We start from the raw sequence: 21053 nt of genomic DNA on the forward strand, positions 1-21053 counted from the left end.
GTAACCAAAGGAAAGTGATACAGACATGAACACTCCCACCTATCACGAGTAGAGGAAACAATCCAAAGGAAAACACAGTAAACATGGAAACAAGAAGACACACAGCAGACATGAGGACAGAGGCATAAAGATGAGAGAGAGGGAAAAACAAGCAGGGAAACACTGAAGGAACTTGAACTACCACAAGAACCAAAACACAGGCTGGAAACTGAAGCTCGTCACACAGAAATGAACTCTTCAAACACTTGAAGCCTGAACTCTAATCCAACAAAACAAAAACCAGGGCCATGACAGAGCTTCTCTTTTGCACACAAAGTAATAAAAACATTGAAGATATCACATCTAGATGAAGAAAAACATGTCGATAGAATGTTTTTTTTCAGTCGATGGCCTCGACCAGGCTGCACAGCCATCAGACTCTGTCCTACAGTTAATCACAGCAGCAAACTGGAGGCTGGACACATTATGTTTATCAGAAGCTGCAAATGTCATCAGAACAAAAAGTTCATTTTTTGTATTGATATTTTATATCAGGGATTTCTGTCTCTACTGTTGAAGGACTGTTTGCAGCTCGCTCTTCTGCATCTGCAGCCTTCTGCAAAACCTCCCATGTTTGAAAATGGCCTTAAATATGTAAACAGACAGAACTTGAAACCGACACGTTGCTCGTCTCACTGTTGTGCTGACCTTGAGCGCCTCGGTCTGCAGGCCGAGTCCTTTGGTGCAGAGCTCCATGACGCTGTAGGAGCAGAAGGTGTCTCGCACCCTCAGCTGGCTGACGGCCAGCAGCCACAGCGCTGGGTTGGACTCCAGCTCCACCGGCGGGATCAGGATGGACTGGTGGCCAGAATACACGCTGCAGACAACACAAAGGCTTTTCAGTGTGTGTGTCGGGGATCTGCATGTGCCGACTCAGAACAATAACACAAATTTAAAAATGGACGACATTTTTACAAGCACTAACAACATCAGGAGACTGACGAGGGTTGATGATCTGGTTATGTACTGCACTGGTTTGGACAGTAAAACGAACATTCACTCACTCTATAACCAGTCACACTTACTAAGACGAATGATTTATTGTCCTGAGAAACCGGCCAACCAGCACCACAGGGTTGTGTAACAATCTGATGTAAATGTGAGCTACTGTCAGCGAGGACGACGTGAAATCCTCAAGCCGAGGATGATTTGTTTTATTCCGAAGACATTTAGCAGCAGATATCGGCTCCAGACGAGTTGAGTATTTATGAGAAGAAGATTTGAAAGTAAGCAGACCTGCAGGCTGGAGCCAAGATTTAACGATTTAAAGACTGTCGAGTTTCAGACGGAGACCTTTAAACATTAATATTACTTATTATTATTATCAATAAGTACAAATCACTGTTCTTGTATTTTAAGAAGGTGAGGCAGGGATGAGTATAACCAAACCTTCCATGTTAAAAAGCTAATTTTCCCCCCTTTTACTGAAAATACATCAATAAACACTTAAATTGTCTTACACTCAAAGAGTAAGACAATTTATTATTTACAACTCTACCCAACTCTTCCAGGAGTGGATTCAGGTTATCTGGGCAGGAAATGCTCAAATACTTTAGAACATTTTAAATGTTCAACATAAAAAAGTTATATTTATTTATGAATTTCTTAAATTGCCACTAAGTGTTGTCAGCAAACACAATGAGTCACTGCATCCACAGGTTCATGCAATATAATGCAAGAGTAAAAGAAAGGGGGCAGCTCCAATCTGTAGTTCCCAGCCTGTGTCATGTTACATCCATATAGTGAAGCAGTTTTTAAGCATTGTTCAACTTAAGGTTTTCCTTCCCCCCCATTTAACAGGAGGGTGTTCAAAATAACAACATGCAAGCTTGTTTTTAGCAGCGTGCTGCAGTACTCGTGGTGCATGCAGCTCAGGTTTGAAACCCACTGCACACATTATTAAATGAAAAAACAAAGAAAGATGAAGTCATGAAACAGATGTAAAGCATTTTAAAATGAACTTAAATACATAAATATATATTAACCCTCTCGAGGCAGGTGTTGCCGATTTGCAACAGCTAAAAACTAACAACCTGATTACCCCACGTACATATTTTATGAGTTTTTTTTTACTCAGAAGTACCACTGCAGGACTCGGTTGTGCATTAGCAACAAAAACTCAATTTGAGCCTGAGAGGGTAAATAAGAGTATTAATCCTTAAAACAGATGTAGGGCTTTAACGATTCACAAAACATCTGCTTTTATTTACTTTTCTGGAAACCTGGGAGTTACTTTGGGAGTACGGTGGGTGTGCCTTTGATTTTGCACCTCGGACACAGTTTTGTTCCATCCTTCAAATCACGGCGGGAGTGTTTCAGAGTGCTTAGCTTGAATAGGGACTAAAAATTTTCTGTGCCATTCCTGCCAGTTCCTGTCCTCCTTATCTGCTCTGAGCTGCTTGATGAGCTATGTTGAATGTGATTGAATAATACACATTGTCTTAAGTGGGATACTAAGTTACTGCAGCTACATACAGTACAAGCTCATATCTGTGCTGCTTTGATTTGGACCATCCATTCTTTAACATAAAGAAGTGCAAAATGAAATGACTGGAGGATCCTCAAAGAGTGTAAAATGCATATTTAATGGTTTGTAAGTGGGTGGAGATGCATTTAGGAGCTGCACCAACCTGCAGAGACACCAGAGGACGAAGCCGAGGCCGCAGTAGGGATCCAGACAGATGGCAACTTCTCTGGACGGGTACAGCTCACACTGCAGCTTCACTGACCGACAGAAGGCTGCAACTGCATTATGGGACATCTGGAGCAGAGAGGAGACGAGAGGGGAGGGAGAGAGACACACGAAACACACAAAAAGACAAACAAGGAGCAAGATAGGAAGGTTCACAATGAATTTAAATTTAAAGTAAAACATTTCACATTTTTCCCCCCGGTAAATGAATCTTTGAAAAGCGAGCGACATCTTAGTTGGAAGAAGCGGTTTGTGTGTTTGGACTAAGCCCTTCAACTGTGAGCCAAATGTGCTTTCATTCTGCTTTCTGTTTACTCATTTTGCTGCTGCTCTGATGGCTGAATTTCCCTCTGGAATAAGAAAAGTAATGACTGGAGGAGGAGGAAGAGGAGGGGAGTGGGACCAGGCGGCAGTGGTTTGGTGAGGATTAGGGCTGAGCTGACCTGAACTCCGGCCAGCATGCCGGTCGTCGACACGCTGAAGTCCAGATAGGCCAGACCGTCCGGGTTGGTGGGCTTATAGAGAGCTGGAGGCTTCTTCTTTGGCAGGTCATCTGCAGCATGCACACACACACACACACACACACACACATATATATTTATTTCATTGCACTCAAGAGCACAGTCTCATTTCAAACACTGGCCTCCAGCTGAACCCAGAGAGAAAGGGACCTCAAATACTCTGCTGCAGCAGAATCACAGCAACATGACTGATGTCTCACTTTCCATATAAGAAGAGACCGCTTTAAAGCACAAGCATGGTGATACTCTGTGTTTCTCTCACTGTTAACAAATCCCAAGGGAAGACAGAACCAACAACAAACAGTGCTAACAAGCTCTGTGTGTGCAGCTGCAGCCTGATAGATCCCCGTCCTACATCACTGAGTATCGGCGTTACGCTGGGTGAGATATTCCTTTATAATCAGTGGCACTCACCCACCGGTGTTTATTTTCACCTGATCCATATATACAAGTGTTCTTAATCTGTATTCGTACTCTGCTGAAAAAGCACAACAGCCACACGGAGATGAGAGTAAAAAAAGCATTAGGGTGTATGTGTGTGAGAAGAGCATGTATCTGAATATTCATCTGAATATGTATCTCTGTCTTGCAGTCACAGGGAATATGTTGCTCCCTCTGATATTTTTCACAAACCTACAAACTTCATATTTAAATGATCATCCATGCACAGTTCACATGTTCTCATCTGACCAGTTTCTGACTAGCTGGAGATTTGTTGCTGGTAAGAAAATCTCTACAGCGTGCACTAAACTCAAGGCTCTCACGTTTAATCTGGTCCGCACCTGTCTTGAAATTTTGACCTGCCTAGATGTAGCCTGTCCGGTCTGTGCACTCATTAATAGGCAGTTGCACCTCCAGACTGCAGGCTGTGAAAGGTTTGGTTCTCTGGGGTGAGTTTAAGCAGCCGGAGATTTGGATGGCAACCACAGGACGAAGGACAGGGAGCTGAAACAGGCGGCCAACTGTCACATGGAAGTGAACCCTAAGTGATCCCAAAACCACAGCAAGTGCAGATAACCAATTTCTTTAGTGGGTTCACTGAAGAAAACATTAAGTGTTCCAGTTGTTCTATTTAAAGGGTGATCTAGATCTTATTCTTTGCTTTTAGTCATCTTGGCTCAGCTGAAGTCAGTAGAGCGATTTGGAGATTTTTCTTGAAGGGCAAAAACAAAGGGAAAGAGTGTCTGTGATTTATAACACGCACATAAAGAAACAGAATTATTTTTGTTTTAATAATAATTGGAAGCCAAAATTGTAATTCAATTAATTCGATTCAGACCCGTGCTGACAGCAGACAAAACACTAGCGGCGATATGGACTGAGGGGTGTGGAAAAGACACTTCCACACGCATCAATTCAATAAACTGATAACAGACTTGCAGCTACAGCGAGTTTTTATTTTTCGATAAATCACAGAGTGATGGAGCTGTAAAGGCAGGTTTCATCACAGCAGAGGATTTCATTTAATGTGCATTCTTTAGGTTTATATCTGCAACCAGAACTACTCAGACTGCATTGTGAGGCGGCTGTGCTCGACCTGCATTCATGTTAAATTAAAGTAGCGTGATTTCCCTGTGCGGATATGAATGAAACGCTGTACCGGTGTCCAGCACTGGGGGCCAGTTCCTGATGTCCACCGTGGCCATGGCCTCTTTGGAGCGCAGCAGCTTACAGATGACGGCGGTGGTCATCACACACGCCGAGTGACTCACCTGCACAATTAGAAAGAGAAAGACAGAAGAAGAAATTAAGCTCCCTTTTTTCCCCAGAGGAGATCAGAAGTCAGCCAGAGCCATACGAGTCTGGAATTAGCTGGGAGCGAGAGCTTGAACCTTGGAGGTCTGACTGAAAGAGAAACCGCATCGGTTTAACAGACAAATTAAGAGTCTGACCTCGACAATCATCTTAACAGTGGGCAGGGTGGTGGAGATGTTCTGAGGGTGAGGCGGTCGCACTGTGATGGGAACACAGCCGGCGTACAGGCAGCCGTAAAAGGCTGCGATCAGGTCTATACCTGCAGAAGAAGGAGACACACAGGTGTGAACGATGCTTGCAGTGTCCAGGTGCTGTCACCTGAAAAGTACATTGAACATCTGCATCGTCTCTCACCTGGCGGGTACACCAGAGCGACATGATCTCCTTCCTGCAGACCGCCTCTCTCCATCAGCAGAGCTGCCACTCGCTCCGCCCTCTTATGCAGCTGCAGACAGGTGAGAGAGCTGGACACTGCCCCCTGCAGGAGGTGAGAGGGGGGAACGGCGTGAGCCATCAAGAAGCAACCTGCCACACTCAAAGGACAAAAACTGCAGTTCATCTAACGGCCACTTGAGGAGCTGTGTTAAAGCTTAAAGTTATGGATAATTATTATTCAGTTTTCTACTTGCTTGAATTAGCTCATAATCATCGTTAAGTATGGTCACACCTGTTTTTATTTATTTACTTAAATTAACCATGATAATGAAGCCTGAAATTCCTGATTTTAAGCCACTGATTCCATGGATAAAGATCCGTTTTGGTATCGATTATAATCCACTTTTATTCTCCTAGTATTCAGCATCTTAACATCACAGAGACGTGATGACTGATCTACAGATCTTTCACCTACAGTTCACCAGCAGCAGGTTATACAGTTCAAAATGTACAATTTTTTACGGTGGTCAGTTGTGCGCGAGTGTGCTGGTACCCGAGAGCTGAGCAGGGTGTAGAGGATGTGGTCCGGTGTGGTCTGAGCTCGCCACTGCAAAACCTCGGACAGGAACAGAAACTGCAAAACAGAAATAAACACTTGTTTTACACACACTTTGACAGCTTAATCTGTGTGTGTGTGTGTGTGTGTGAGATCTGATTTCTGTAAATAGTTCAAGTTGCTGATGTAATTCAAAAAACAGCAGAGGTGCATCAAACACGTTTACAAGGAGAATAAAATGATACATTTCTCCCATCATTTCAATTATTGCAACATCAGCATTTTGAGATAAAACTGCAAAGCAGACAAGAGACATTAAACTGAAACACAGCTGATAGCACAGAGGGAGTGCAGCGCATGTACAAAAAGTTTTTAGCATCGAGGAACTCCATGTCAACGTGTGCTTACTCACCACTTACTGCTTTTTACTGCTGAGTCTCTGCCTTCTGTCCGGCACATTAAAGCAGTTTAATCAATATCACAGGCGGTGAAATTTCAAAGCAGGTGAAAAAAACAAAAAACTGCCTCTAAAGATTATATTTACAGGCAGTTAAATGATGCAGACTGACTGACTTGAATGATGCTGAAAATCTGACTCCATCAGGCAGTTGAAAAAGTAGGCGGCCTATTCAGAAAGTTAATTGTCAGTTTATGTTCATAAATCAATTTGTCCTTTTCATAAAAACAGTTTTTTCTAGATGTGTTGTTTTCAGAAAATGTCAAATTTGCAACTTCTCCCAGTTCTGTAGCTGCTCATTAACATTTCAGCAGATTTCCTAAAAACAAGACATCAAAATATTTCTATTAAAGTAAAGAGGAGCAACTTCTTGTTTCAGCAAGATTAAAACTTTAAGCAACATTTTAATTACCTAAAAGTACTGTATAATAGATTTTTTTTAAATGTGTTTTTAACCTCGTACCACCGTATTCACCCATGAGAGGGAGGATACAGAGTATAGAGGAGTCACAAAAACGACGACCCGCTGAAGTTCAAACTGAGCATCACGGAGGAAGAAAGGTTTTTAAGTGTCTTATCTGAGTATTTCAGAAGCAGCTGATCTGCTGGGATTTTTCCACATCCCTCTCTTGGGTTTAGAGAGAATGAGCCGAAAGAGAGAGAATATCCAGTGAGTGGCAGGTTTCTTTGTGAAAATGCCATGTTGCCTTGCAGCTGACAGGAAGGCAACACTAACTCGGATAACCCATCGTCACAGCCAATGTCTGCAGAAGAGCATCTCTGAAAATGAGCTGCAGCAACAAAGGACCACACTGGGTGCCCCTGCAGCTCATACTCAGTCACCAAAAGTGGCAACAGAAGACTGGACAAACGTTTCCGGTCTGAGTCTGATCAATCTGGTACAAAAACACAAAGGCATCCATCCTGGCTTGTTTGGTTTGGTGTAATGTTGTGGGGGATATTTTCTTTGCACACTTTGGGACTTTTAGTATCAACTGAGTATCAATTAAACATCACAGCCTACCAGAGTATTGTTGCTGACCACGCTCATGCTATTATGACATGGGCAGTGTACCCATCTTCTGATCTTTGCTGATCCAGCAGGATTGCAGCACCTTGTTTAAGGTAAGCATGAAGCATCTGTGAAGACAAAAGAGGCTCCAGCCCAGAAGCTGTGTGTACCTGACAAAGCGTGCACGAGTCCAAGTGTCTGTGTGTTTGTGGTTATTCGACTATGCAGACGATTAGTTTGGCAAATATTTATGCAGGACTGAACAACTTCCATCAGAGTTCACTGAGTCATAAATGAAGGTGAAGTCTTGACACGACTTTTCATACAAAATATTCTGTTTGATGTGATGTCAAACATAGAAGAGATGAAAAATGTTCTAGACGATGGAGTCAAAGAGATTTTGATGATTTTGCTTGACTGAATTATTAATAGTTTATCAGAAGTGTAGCAGATTACTCTTCCTGTCAGTCAACTTGTGGCTTACTCAATGATCTTCTGATCTCTCGGCTTTTCAACATAAAGTTACCTTTCTTTGGGCAGAGCTTGGTTTAAACGGAGTTGTGATGTTACTTCTTGAGCTGAGACTTTGTTACGCAGCTGTTTGCCTCACCTGGTCGTTATCATCAGTCTGTCCCAGGTCTCTGCCGCTGGCCTGAGCGATTCTCTTCCCTGACACCAGATTTCCCACCATCACAGAGGCGGGACCGATCTCTGCCACACACAGACACAATCAGCACATCAACAACTACAACTACCCACAAGGTTACCACCTAAAGACCCTGAGCAGACCCTCACCCACCTGGCTGTTTCTGCCGCGGTTTGGGCAGGTTGGTGACACAGGTGTGGGGGCACATCAGGACATTGCAGGGGTGCAGCCCCCCCTCCAGGTACAGCTGCTTGATCTCCGACAGGTGGATGCCGCCCAGAGGAGTCTTGGGAAGGGTGTTGGCCGGCACCAGAGCCAGACAGAAGACGCCCACCCCGTGGATGCTGTCTATGGCCTGAGAGTCATGAGGGAGTTTGGTCAGACTGCAGATGGGATTTAACGTCCCCATGGGGTAACTCGCTTTGCTGAGAGTAGTCTAACACAATACACACATATCTAAGTGGAGTAAGACGCACCAAACACAGTACACGATCCAAGTGTCCTACACAGTGTCCAACATAACCACAAGAAAACGACATTTCAAATAAGACTTGATCTAAATGCAATAAAGCTGCATTGCATCGCATTTGAACGTGCAGGGAAAGCACCTGCAGCACGCGGCTCATCCACTGGAAGCTGTCCTCCTCCGTGGAGTCCGGTCTCTGCTCGGCCACCACCACGATCCTCTCATCTCTCAGCACCGTCACAGAGAACACAGCTATCCTGCACAGACAGGGACAGCAACACCAACCTGTTTGTTTTCTATTACATGAATAATGTTTTATCCCACTGTGTTAATTCTATTCAGCTTTTTTTTACCCATCAAGCTGCTTTCTTTGTCTTTTATTTTGTTCTATTTATTGAGCTCTTTCTAGTAGAGCAGCTATTCTGACGAGTTTTATCATCTATTTTTTCCATTCTGTTATTTATTGGTTTATTGGCTGACTGGTCGGTTCCTGTTGTTTGTGACACAGTTATTTCACGAAGGATAAATAAAGTACAGCTTATGATGGATTATCTAGATTGGTGTCCAGACTTGAAAAATGTGTTTCCTTTAGTTTTTTCACACTGCGAGTGTGTGATGTCACGCAGCAGTGGTCACTGAGAAACTCTGAGAGGTCGCTGCAGATGGACAGGTTGATGAAGGTGGGTTCCCAAGTCTTCGTTCTTTCCTTATCGCCTTTGTTTGTCAATTTCATTTTTTTCCATGGATCCTTCTTCATTTGCTTTCCTTGTTTCATAACCTCTTCCTTCTCGTCGCTCTTCTTTATTTCCCTTCCTTCCTTCGTCTGTTTCATTTCTCCTTGGCTTTTCATGTGTCCTTCTTTCTGCCCTTATAACTAGCTTCCTTATCACCCTTATTTGCTCATTCTGTTCCTTGTGCTTGTTTCCATTCCCTTGGTTTGTTTTTTCATTTCATCCCTTTGCTTTTTCCTTATTTTTCCTTTTCCTCATTTCCTTCATTTCATCCTTATTTATATACTTTTAAACATCTTTGTTTCCTTATTTCTTTTATTTCTAAATGTCTAAATATTGTTTCCATGACTCCTTCTTACTTCCCTGTTTCACTGCATGTCCTTTTCTTGATTTCCTCCTTCTTTTTTGCATATCACCTTTTCTACCCTTGTCACCTTATTTCCTGCATCCTTATTCAATCCTTTGCTTCCTTTCCTTGTTTCACTGCATATTTCCTCTCTTTACATATTTTCTTCTTCTCTGTCGTCTTCGTTTTTCCTGTAATGAAGCCCAAAAGCAGAAACTAAAGGCAAACATGGATGCTGGTATAATGAAACCTGGTGGACTTTCAGCCTTTCTTCTTCATGTTTCCTGAGACTGTTTCTGCAGCTGCTTCCTCCCTGAGTAGAAACTTTAAATAGCTCCGGGAAGCGTCATCAGAGGCCGTCAGGTAAAAGACGAATTTCCTGCTCGGTGGCCGTGGACACAATTAAGCTTCACTCTATTACTGTTTCTGGATTCATCCACTATTGCTCTACTTTATTAGATTTATTATGAGCGATGGCATTGCTCATTTATCAGCGTATCAGCATATATCAGCCAACGTACCGATGTCGGACATCTCGCTGGTTTTCAGCTTCTGTCGATGGGAACGATGATAAAAAAGATAACAAAATAAAAACCGATTCGCTGGCGGTCGAGTCATGTGACATTTGAGAAATGTGTGACTGCAATATTACATTTTCAAGTCCAGCAAACTTTAGTCTTTGTGTTTTAACATTTTAAAACCTGGAGCTAAATTGAGCTAAACTGTTTTCAGGTTTGTTTCTTTTCCAAAACCAAATTTGCTGTTATTAATCACAACTGTCCGTCATTAACATTTTATATACACATAAAACATCTTTTGGTGGCAGAACTGAAAGGTCACAAACTGCTGGAAACCTCTGATCTCTGTCAGGAGCCGTTCTAGTTAATGGAGAGTTATGATGACCTCATGGCGACGCCCACAGACTGGAGGTAAAAGATGGCCACTATGACACCTTCTGTTTGAATTGTGAAGCTGAGCGTGTGCACTGTGGCCATCTTGTTGTTTTGGAACAACAAGCGAGGGATGGACCTACGTTCATCTTTTATATACAGTCTATTGTGACCCTCAAACCCCACCCACTTCACACTCACCTGCCCCTGTAGACGAATTTCATTGGCTCCACTGCGAGTGCAGTGGCAACGATGTCATCGGCATTGTGCCTCCGCCCGCTCACCATGATGAGCCCGTCCATCTTGCCTGTGATGAAGACAAGGCCGCCGGGGCCAATGAAGCCCAGCAGGCCAGTCCGCACGAAGGCGTACTCACTGATCAACCCTCCGCTGGAGCTCACCGGGTAAACCTGCAGAGGACATTACAGCATTACAGTGTTTTTTTATTTTGGCTTTTAGTGTTTGGGTTCATGTCTTCACTTCGCCTCACCTCAAAGGTGTTCTTGGTCATGCCCGTAAGGCCGTAGTACGATGTCCCGGTGGCGATGGAGCAAACGCAGAGCTCGCCGATCTCATCGGTCTGACAAAGCTGGGGCACGCCTTCCGGCTTTACTACACACACCAGGCCTGGGAGGACGAGACACACACACGGTTAACACTCCTGAAATGTCTCTGCTTGTTTTAAAAAGAAGTTATTTATGGCACGAGGAGGAACATTATTCACTCCAAACGCACCTGTTTATGAGACTCTCATTTCTCAAAGCTAAACTCTGAGCTTAAAGTAGGTTGTTCCAACCCGAGATGACGTCCCCTCCCGTCTGTGTCACAGCAAAACCAGGTTACCCGTGTAAAACTGAACTGGTGACAATGTAGTCCCTTTTTAATGAAATCTTTTGGGCTTCTTAGATTTAATTGTAATATGTTAGTGGAGAGAGAGCAGGAAAGCTGGAGAAACACCAGCAGCAATGCACAGAGTAAATGGCCTTGGGCTGGGTTCAAAGCCAAGCCTCTACATTAGCCCTACAGCAGACTGGTCGCCTGCTCAGTCCAGGGAGCTACAGCAGTACCTGTGACACACTCTCACGACAGCGATAAGTATCACGTTACACAGCACAACTACAAAATGCTGCATCTAGATCAGTTTGAAGTGACTCAGCAAACACTTTTTACCCCGTGCTTCAGCATCTTCTTATTTCAGTCATTACAAAGAGAAATGCACGCAAGATTCCACAGAAGCTGAAGGAAACAGATTTTGCTCCTTAGTTTAGTTTCCTCTGTGGTGCTGCACGTATAATCTCTGTGGTGAACGCTGGGCAGAGCGACTTCACAGAGGCTGTTGCTGCCTGTGTGCTCACTCAGACCGACTGGAAAGGACCAACTTTTATTTTGGAGCATCAGTTTTATCTTGGGAAGGTTCCTAACTGAGTGAAGCAGCACAGTAAGAGGTGATCAAATTCCCGTAATACTAAAGAAAAGCTCCAAAATGACGACTCATTTACTTTTAACCCATGAGATGAAACAGTTTTATTATTGAGTGCAACTGCTTATTATCAACATTAAAATCTTTTAGTTTGCGGCTCAATGAGCACATTTAACTGTGGATTGCATTTTTATTCACGACTCTAATTGCAGACTAATCTGCACTAAAACTAATCAGTGAGAAGATTTTTACTCTAATCCATCTGCTGTAAAACGGGACAAACAAATAATGCCACTGGTGTCTGTGGATTCTTCATTAAGACCTGAACGGATGATGTTTGGCCCTAAATGCTTTTCAATGTTCTGTGTTACCTTGTTAAACTATGTGTGGGCTTCACCCTGGAGGGGAAAACTCGGCTCATTAGAGCAGATTACAGGCTCTGCAGCCGTACTGAAAACTCTCCTGAGTTTCCATAATGTACAGCAGAACAACGCTTAACTCGCTCGTTCATGAGCAGGGAGAGAGAAAGGGGTTAAAGACCGGACACTGATGAAAAAGAGAAGCTGGGTCTTAAACTAATTTTACGATTTAATGAACTTCAATTACAATAGATGGAAAACTAGAAAGGAGAAAAAAGTTTGAAAAGTTTGCTGGCTCCTTACGTCAACCTTCAGTCACATTTTTGCTTGAATTGCACATTTCGATTACAATCCCCGCTTTTATTTTGTAGAAACACAAATTCCCTAAACCCAAGTCAGGCATATGTGAAGCTCGCAATCATTTTAGGAAACTGTTTAAAACCCTTGTCTTCTCCAAGATACATTATACTGCTGTTTAAACGTATCCCACCTCCGACTTCCTGCTTCCACGATTAAAACTCAACATTTGTGACACTAAAGTTCTGTATTTGTAATTTTCCTGATATAAATCTCAGTTACACCAGCTCAACCACACTTCCTCTTACAACACACACACACACAGATCGATGTACCTCCGGGTGTGACGGTCCCCACATCCTGAACAGTGAGCACCGACAGCCGCTCCTCCGTGTCGACCCTGACGACGCCGTAACTCAGGCCCTGCATGGACAGGACGCCCCGACCTGGAGGCTGGCTGCTGTCCTCCACCGGCCTGAACACACAACCCGACACACACACACAGGTGATCCTCTGACACAGCTCGCATCTGTCCAAACTGACAGACCGCCACACTGCAGTACAGCACACTACTGTGCAAACCGCTCGTGTATTTCAATTTAGCTTCCACGTGTTTCTTTAGACAGCAGCTGCTGTTTCACTCATTCTCGTCGCAGTCCTCCTGCCCCATCGTTCTCTTTCCACTAAACACCGACCTTTGGATTGTTCTAGCATAAAACAGACGCCTCAAATGATGAACCAGTGTTGTGTCTACACATCAAAGACAAATAGCAATTTTAAATTGAATCTTTAGGCACTTTGCTACTAGCTGCCTAAACACATCATTTATTCCCATTTCTTCAGGTGAATCTATGAAACTTGTCAGAGATAACACAGCTCGACAGGCATAACACGCAGTGATTCCTGGAGAGCTATCAGCCAAAAGCTTGACAGATCCATCCAAAATGAAGCTGACTTTCATTAGTAAATGTATATTTCAGATATTTTAAGACTTCTTCGGATGTTAAGCTGGATCCAGGTAGGCTCCTTCTGTTACTTCCTGTGATAAAATCTGTTCTGCTAGAGAATAAACTGGACTGCTTTATGTAAAGTTTTTCAGCTGTACATAGAGTCTCTGCAGGTGTGTTTCCCCAGGTGCATGCATGTGAGACTGCTGCACATCTCTGCATAATCTGTGACGTGGAGGTTGTGTTTACGTACCTCCTGATGGCCACCGTCAGGGCCTCGGGGGAGCTGGCGCAGGGACAGATGACTTCAGTTCTCAGCCCTTTGGTCTGAAAGACGTTGAGGAAGGCGTCGCAGGACGAGATGGACCCTGACAGACAGAAACAATAACAGAGTCAGGACAGCTTCAGTTCAGGTGTCGAGCCACTTTTCCCACAAACTCCTGACACGTGCAGGCACGTAACAGATCCCTGAATGTGATTAAAAAACAAAAGACCTTTTGTACTGAAGTTTTAAAATGTTCCAGGCCAGTCACCTTTTTATGACCACGTCTCTGGGCAGGTGCTGGACGTTTCTTTCTATTTCATTAGCACAGGTAACAGCGCACGGCTGGTTTCATATTTTGGTTTTGGGTTTCTTATTTTCTCATTGGAGGGCAGCTGTATGCAGGGATCAGCTGAAATAATTATTTAGGGCAGGAATATGAGTTCATCCCAGCGCACTCAGGCTAACATGTGTCACCATGTCAGAGCATTTAAAAGTCAGTAATGTTGCCAGAAAGCTGTGTGTTTTGTATCTATTTGGTAAATGAATGGTAAAAATAAAGTGTGTATTCATAACTGTGAAGAGAGATAAACTGAAAAAACAAATCAACACCTTTTTGTGTCACTACTGCTTTCAACAGTCCACTCTCACTGAAACGTGTCCACAGTGGTTATCGTGCATCCATCTGTGTGCTTGACTACAAATGAAAATGTTTGTCACTGACAGACAAACCTGTGTGATTTCTGAGTGTTTATGATATGCTAAGATTAAAGGTGTACCGACACACTTGTGTCTCTCGCTGCTTCACCTCTCCTTTGATTTGTTTTGTCTCCAAATTTCTACATTATTTGTGGGGAATTTCAGGAAGGTTTCATCAGAGATAGAAAAGTTTGAATTTCATGTCTCATAAATGCTTATCACACTGAAACGAGAAACTTTGGGAGAAACTCTTTTGATTTTCTCAAATAAATATCACCAACCAGAACCAGATATCCTGGGGCTGATCCTCTAATGTCAGAGCACACCTGAAGGCACCATGCGACAGCACCTGCTCAGAATAAATGCTATGACCTGAAAACCCTGCCTCGTGCCAAACATGATGCAACATGATGCAAGTTTCAAGTCACTGCAGCTTAATGCAGAAAAACCAGTTTTCTGTGGTCACTGCTAAACCAGTTAAACAGTTACTGAACTTAAAGATACAAACCATCAGTCTGGATGGTAAAAACATCACTTCCTGGTTCCAAGCTGTTGTATTTTTGTCTCATGTTAGGCTGAAAACCTTTTCATGTACCAAGTTTGCGCAGTCAGACACATCCTGCTCTATTCCTGTAAAGTGACCCAGTTTCCTGAAATCCCGAGAGTTTTCTTTTTTTCTCATTTCCCTGACATTCTCTATCTGGAATACACCTCGCTAAACTCCCCCGTTAGTGAAAGAGCTCGGCTGTGAAGGCTGAGCGCGACCTTACAGGGGTTTGATCCGTCGGCCACCAGCAGCATGCGCAGCGAGCTCAGGTTGATGTCCTTCTGGTCTTTGTGGGCCACCAGAGCCCAGTGCATGTCTCTGGACTTCACACAGGCCACCTTGGCTGCAGGAGGAGATGCGCGTACAGAGAAAAAGAGTGAAATTAGCATTTAATCTATTTGACAGGCAGGTGAATGGAGGGACTTGACTAAGATGAGTGACAGGTGTGTGTCAGTATGTGTGCCTGACCTTTGTACTGGCAGACTTTCTGGATCCACGACAGAGGGTTGACCTTCATCAGCGAGTAGGGCACGCTGATCACGTGCATCATGTTCATCACACTCTGCACGCACACACACACAGAAGAAGACATCCAGGTGAGGCTTCATGTTAATATCTTTGGAATAAAACTCTTCTGTTTTTTTATGTATTATTTGATCATAAATGATAAATGGGCAGGAGGCTGGGGAGCGTGGGCTGAAAGCCTGAGGTGAAGTCAACCAGGTAAGCTACGAAGATATCTGTGCATTAGGTAAGACAGGTATAATCCCTTATGAGACGCTTCAGTGTTTCCCACACAAAGACCTCACTCGGGCAGCTCGCCAGCTACATCAGTCCCAGCCGAGTGATTCATTTTAGCATTTTTACATTTTTCAAATCTGTCTGCAAGAAAAACCCTCTGCACCCAATTTAGGCTGGTTCTCTTGCTCTTATTTTGAAAGTCCATTCACTGCTAATCATCTTGCTCTGGCCCCTTCACTCTTTGGTTTTCTTTACTAACCAGCTCACTGGCCAGGTTGTTAATGTGCAGGTCATTAATATAAATCAGGCGCTTCCCCGCAGATAAAGGATCCTGTCCCACTGTTGGACTAAACCCAAGTCCACCTGCTTGGACGGAAACACTAGTTTGGACTTTAGCAGAACAGAACAAGGACAGTGGAGTTCATCAGCAGCTGGAGGAGATCCTTTTGCTTTTGGGAAGCAACTGGGAACAGAAGAGGCAGAGCGTGAGAGACGGGTGACTGCCAGAGTAAAGCTTGAGGCAGAATTGAGCCCAAGCTGCTGCAGGAAACACTTACAGCACTCAGATGCTACACAGAGCTCAGCAGACCAGCCTCTACACGTTTAACCTGCGTACTGACACCAGGGGGCGGTGTCGTAAAACCAAGTGTTAAAAGTCATCTTTGATGATCTTTTGCACAAATGCAGAGGGTCACTGATGTCCGGCTACACGTCATTGGCCTTTTTCTTCCATAACCCGTCGTTCAGCACAGCTAAAGAGCTCCGCAAGTTCAATACATCAATGTAATGGACTTGTCTTTCTGTGAATCCTATTACTTACTTTTAATTTTCCATCCTTCTTGGTTCCCAATTTATTCTTCTGAATTGTTTTTATGTGGATCATAATTTTGCTTTTATTTATCTTGTAATTATTTCTTTTATTGATTGTTTTTCTTGTTTTCTGTGCAGCACTTTATATACGGCATGCTTAATTGTGAGTTTTAAAAATACTGACTTGACTTAATAAAGTGTAAAAATGAAAATTAAAAACACAATTATCATTTATGTATTTAATCAACCCTGAAATATAGTTCTTCTTCCAGATGTCAGAGCAATGAAAACGCTTGTTAATTTCATACTGAGAGATTTATTCATCTTGCAAAGGCACTGTTTTTGCTTTGGACAGGGTGGATGCCAAAGCGCTGATCAATGCTTCATCAAATATGTGTTTATTCTACACAAGAAGGAAAGGACGTTTAACAATGATGCTAGAAGCTGGTTACCTTATACTTAAAGGCTCGTTAATATACTTAAAATGGTAAATGGTCTGTATTCATATAGCGCTTTACTAGTCCCAAAGGACCCCAAAGCGCTTTACGCACTCAGTCATCCACCCATTCACACAAATATCTCATAATAACAACCGTGTTTATAATCATGTTCCATATGGTAAATGGCCTGTATTTGTAAAGTGCTTTACTGAGTCCCTAAGGACCCCAAAGCGCTTTACACTACATTCAGTCATTCACACACTGGTGATGGCAGCTACAGTGTAGCCACAGCCACCCTGGGGCGCACTGACAGAGGCGAGGATGCCGAACACTGGCGCCCCCGAGCCCTCTGACCACCACCAGTAGGCAACGGGTGGAGCGTCTCGCCCAAGGACACAACGACCGAGACTGTTGGGCTCGAACCGGCAACCTTCCGATTACAAGACGAACTGCCAGCTCTTGATATAAAGTCTTACTGATCATTTTTCAGATTTTTTCAGACTCCATTAAGACGCCCATTGTGAAAAATATTTGCTTGACAATTAAAAATAGTAGAAATTAAAGAGGAATAGTCTGAAGACTAAAGGTCAAAGTGACGGCCCTTCTCCCAGCTAAAACCAACAGGAAATTAGTGTCATGACCTATGACCTCTTACAGGCAGATCTTACCGTCAGGATGCCGTGCCACAGACCCACGTCTTTTTTAAAGTCCAGCACGTTCACTATGGTTTCAGCTGCAGGCAGAGATGGGACAGAAGAGGGTTAAATTACTTATATATAACCCTGAGACTGCACAGTGTGTGTGCGTGTGTGTGTGTCTGCGTGTGTGTGTGTGTGTGTGTGTGTGTGTGTGTGTGTGTGTGTCTGCATGTGTGTGTGTGTGTGTGTGTGTGTGTGTGTGTGTGTGTGTGTGTGTGTGTGTGCGTCCTTACCCTCAGTGTAGCTGCAGGACTGAGTGAGAGCCTGGCAGTGTGTGAGCAGAGCGATCCTCGTCACAGTGACTCCCAGCACACTGCCGTCCTTACAGGTTTTATACTGGGAGGAAAACAACAGATGGATCATTGAAAGCAAAGCAGAGGGAAGCTGTAAGTGACAGACTCAACCCTGCTGTACCTGTCGTTCAGTACAAAAACTCATTTCAACTTTGAAGAAATCACATTCGTGGGTCTCTGCAAATAGATTATTACTAAAGATAAATGTTGCTGATTATTTATTCCTTTGTTTTTAGTTTGTAAAAATCCAGATAATTGCAAAAACATTCATTTTAAAAACAATATAAAATACCACATGCTGATATTTGGAAGTGTGCTTTATCGCTTTCTGGCCTACATACGCAGACTGACGCCACTTTTATGTCTGCAGCTACATGCAGCAACTGGAGTAGGTCACATTAATGTTTCATATATAACCTGTTTTCTCACGTTTATTATTTATTTAATGTAAAACATGTTGAGAAAAACACTATAGAAATAGCACACCCATTTCAATCCAAGCCTAGAAATCAGATTCTTTCTAAAAGATGGTCTTGAGAGAAAGGTGGGCACTTAAAATATGAAACCTGGTTTCCTTCCTGTGACCAGCAGGAGGCGAGCCTTTGACTCATGGTCACATGTAAACAGATGATAAGGCAGAGTATGCTTTGAAAAGAGAAAATTAGTTAGTAGATGACTGCCCCCCCCCCCAATTAGCATAGCTACTCCCACCTATACACTAAACTGACTGTTCACTCAGTACACCTGTTCAGCTGCTTGTTAACATTAATATGTAACCAGTTCAAGCTGAGCTGACTCTGAAGCTGGCAGGCTTGTTGGTGTCAGGCTGGTGTATTTCAGAAACTGCTGATCACAGAAACATCTCTGAGATTCACAGAGAATAGTGAGAAAAAGAGAAAACATCCAGTGAGCAGGTCTCTGGGAGGCAATGTCTTGTTGATGCCAGAGGTCAGAGGAGTGCGGCCAGACTGCTTCGAGCATCTCTGAATGAACAACACATTGAACCTCGAAGCAGATGGACGACAGCAGCGGCAGAAGGCCACACTGTGGCCATGCCTGTCAGCTAAGAGCAGGAAACTCAGGTTACAATTTGCACATGCTCACAAGAATTTGGCCACAAAAATGCAGCTGGTAGTGTAATGGTGTGGGGGACATGATCTTTGGCCCTCAGTACCAGCTAAGCATCATTTAACCACCACAGCCTACCTCAGCATCATTGCTCATCTTGTCTATTGTTTTACCAGCTGACAAATCTGTAGCAAATGTGTGACACTGTCATGTCAATGTGGACTAAAAGCTGTGAGGAATGTTTGTAGAACTTTGTTGAATCTATGGAAGAATTAAGGTCGTGTGGAAAAAGTCTCAGCTGAGTGTATGTCCAGTCTGGCTTTGACCAAAGGTGAGAGAAAATCCAAACTTGGCTACCAGCTCCTTTCAAGCTCACACAAGTTTGATTTCCTTACTGAATACAAAACCTGACATGAGATTGTCAGCAGGAAGCAGATGCTTCTCGACAGAAATAGTCTGGCACAGGTTGCCGATGTAAACACATACCTTTACACCTACAGATTTTATTCTCTCCACCAGAGAAAGGAAACAAACATGTTTACCACAATTCAAATATTTGTCAATGCAGACATATGCAGTAAGCCTGTAACACTAATCCTATCAGCACAAAGTGCAAACAAACAGCACAAGCAGCAACCCAGCGGTTGGTGAGATGGACCACAGGCAACAGTTTCATTGTGCCTTTGTGTTTGCATGTGTGTGTGTGTGTGTATTAGCCTCACCTCTATGTAAGCAGTGTCATTATTTGCATCTTTGATGTGGGGGAACCAGTCTCTGGGCGGTTTGGACAGGTGCTTCGACTCTGTTACAAACCACAGCAGCTTCGGCCAACCTGCAGGGGCGAGAGAGAAGCAAAAGGTACGATAAGTAATGAAGAGAGACAGAGGAGTTCTGATATGACTGTCACGATGCTGATATTTGCTGTTTTATTTTGAAAGTCATCTTGGTTTCTTTGGTGGTTTTGAGTCCTCCCCACAGCTGAAAGCCACACTGGGAGCATTTAGCCTGCACAGGATCTTGTATTTGGAGAAGATGGTGTGCTGTGTGGCACTCCTGTGTCTGACCTGCTGCCCTCCTCACCTGCTCCATGGAGCTTAATGTAACTTCCACAGAAAACAACAAGGACGCCCGGGGTTCAAGGCTTCACTTCAGCTGCTACACCCTTGTCTTTATACTGGTGTGGGCGGTGGTAGCATTACTGGACTGGGTAATTGTATGATTGACCCTGATTGTGTTTATCGGTTCTCTGTGAATATTTATACTCAGGTCCAAATGCTTTCTGTGAGTCTTTGTCAGATTATGTTTTATCCAAGTTCCTTTTATCACCTCCTCCGTCTGCACTGGCTGGTCCATTGTTTAGTTTTACCTTTCATGTATGCCGGGCAATTCGATTGGCCAGCTGCTCTGACAGTGACAGCGCTTCCACCAATCACAGAAGCAAAACAGCTTAACAGAGTCCTCACTAACGAGCATTTTTTTCCCTCCCAGTTAGTATTTTCACACCCATGGAAGCGTTTAATGCCGCTGAAAGAAAGAGAAGATTCTTACTGGCACTAACACAGTGTAGGAAGGCGATGATAGTAGTGCAGGGAGTTTCACTCACATTTGTGACTGAAAATAGATGCATGCAGATTGTAAAATGTGGTTTGGAGCATAAAAATATGATGAGATTCAGCACGAAGGAGTTTTCATTTCTTTCAACAAAAACTGCAGTTAAGATGGTCGAGCTGCAGTGAAGAGACGGTTACAGCTACAGCTGCAGAACTCAGCATTTTGTTATTGTAATTACAACAAAAACTTGCGACGGTAGAATCGAACCACCTGTGCAGAAAAGTTCAAAATAAAGAAAACAATCTTTTCAGCTGCTTTCATATACGCTCGCTTTGTTTTACACAGTGACAGCCTAACACAAGCTTACTAATTACTCTGTAAATCTAGATTATTAATAAAAATCTACTGATGAACTATTAGTCAAAGCCACTCAGC

The 21053-nt window shown here is 43.4% G+C and overlaps 1 protein-coding gene across 3 annotated transcripts in view; it reads right to left on the reverse strand.

Annotated features, from left to right (window-relative positions):
- The window catches only part of LOC120742741 (disco-interacting protein 2 homolog C-like), a 74792-nt gene that overhangs the window by 13578 nt on the left and 40161 nt on the right, over positions 1 to 21053 (reverse strand). For all 3 annotated transcript variants that reach the window (XM_040046166.1, XM_040046165.1, XM_040046164.1), the window contains 19 exons: positions 19790 to 19899; positions 17940 to 18042; positions 17677 to 17741; positions 15486 to 15579; positions 15241 to 15360; positions 13763 to 13877; positions 12898 to 13037; positions 10977 to 11113; positions 10688 to 10896; positions 8662 to 8776; positions 8207 to 8408; positions 8018 to 8118; positions 5936 to 6016; positions 5362 to 5485; positions 5145 to 5266; positions 4853 to 4964; positions 3175 to 3284; positions 2670 to 2800; positions 688 to 856 (listed from right to left, as the gene is read on the reverse strand). In XM_040046166.1, coding sequence (XP_039902100.1) covers positions 688 to 856; positions 2670 to 2800; positions 3175 to 3284; positions 4853 to 4964; positions 5145 to 5266; positions 5362 to 5485; positions 5936 to 6016; positions 8018 to 8118; positions 8207 to 8408; positions 8662 to 8776; positions 10688 to 10896; positions 10977 to 11113; positions 12898 to 13037; positions 13763 to 13877; positions 15241 to 15360; positions 15486 to 15579; positions 17677 to 17741; positions 17940 to 18042; positions 19790 to 19899 — 2360 coding nt within the window. The remainder of the gene's footprint in view (positions 1 to 687; positions 857 to 2669; positions 2801 to 3174; positions 3285 to 4852; positions 4965 to 5144; positions 5267 to 5361; positions 5486 to 5935; positions 6017 to 8017; positions 8119 to 8206; positions 8409 to 8661; positions 8777 to 10687; positions 10897 to 10976; positions 11114 to 12897; positions 13038 to 13762; positions 13878 to 15240; positions 15361 to 15485; positions 15580 to 17676; positions 17742 to 17939; positions 18043 to 19789; positions 19900 to 21053) is intronic.

Source organism: Simochromis diagramma, unplaced genomic scaffold, assembly GCF_900408965.1.
Source record: "Simochromis diagramma unplaced genomic scaffold, fSimDia1.1 OVJJ01000434.1, whole genome shotgun sequence".
Classification (NCBI taxonomy): domain Eukaryota; kingdom Metazoa; phylum Chordata; class Actinopteri; order Cichliformes; family Cichlidae; genus Simochromis; species Simochromis diagramma.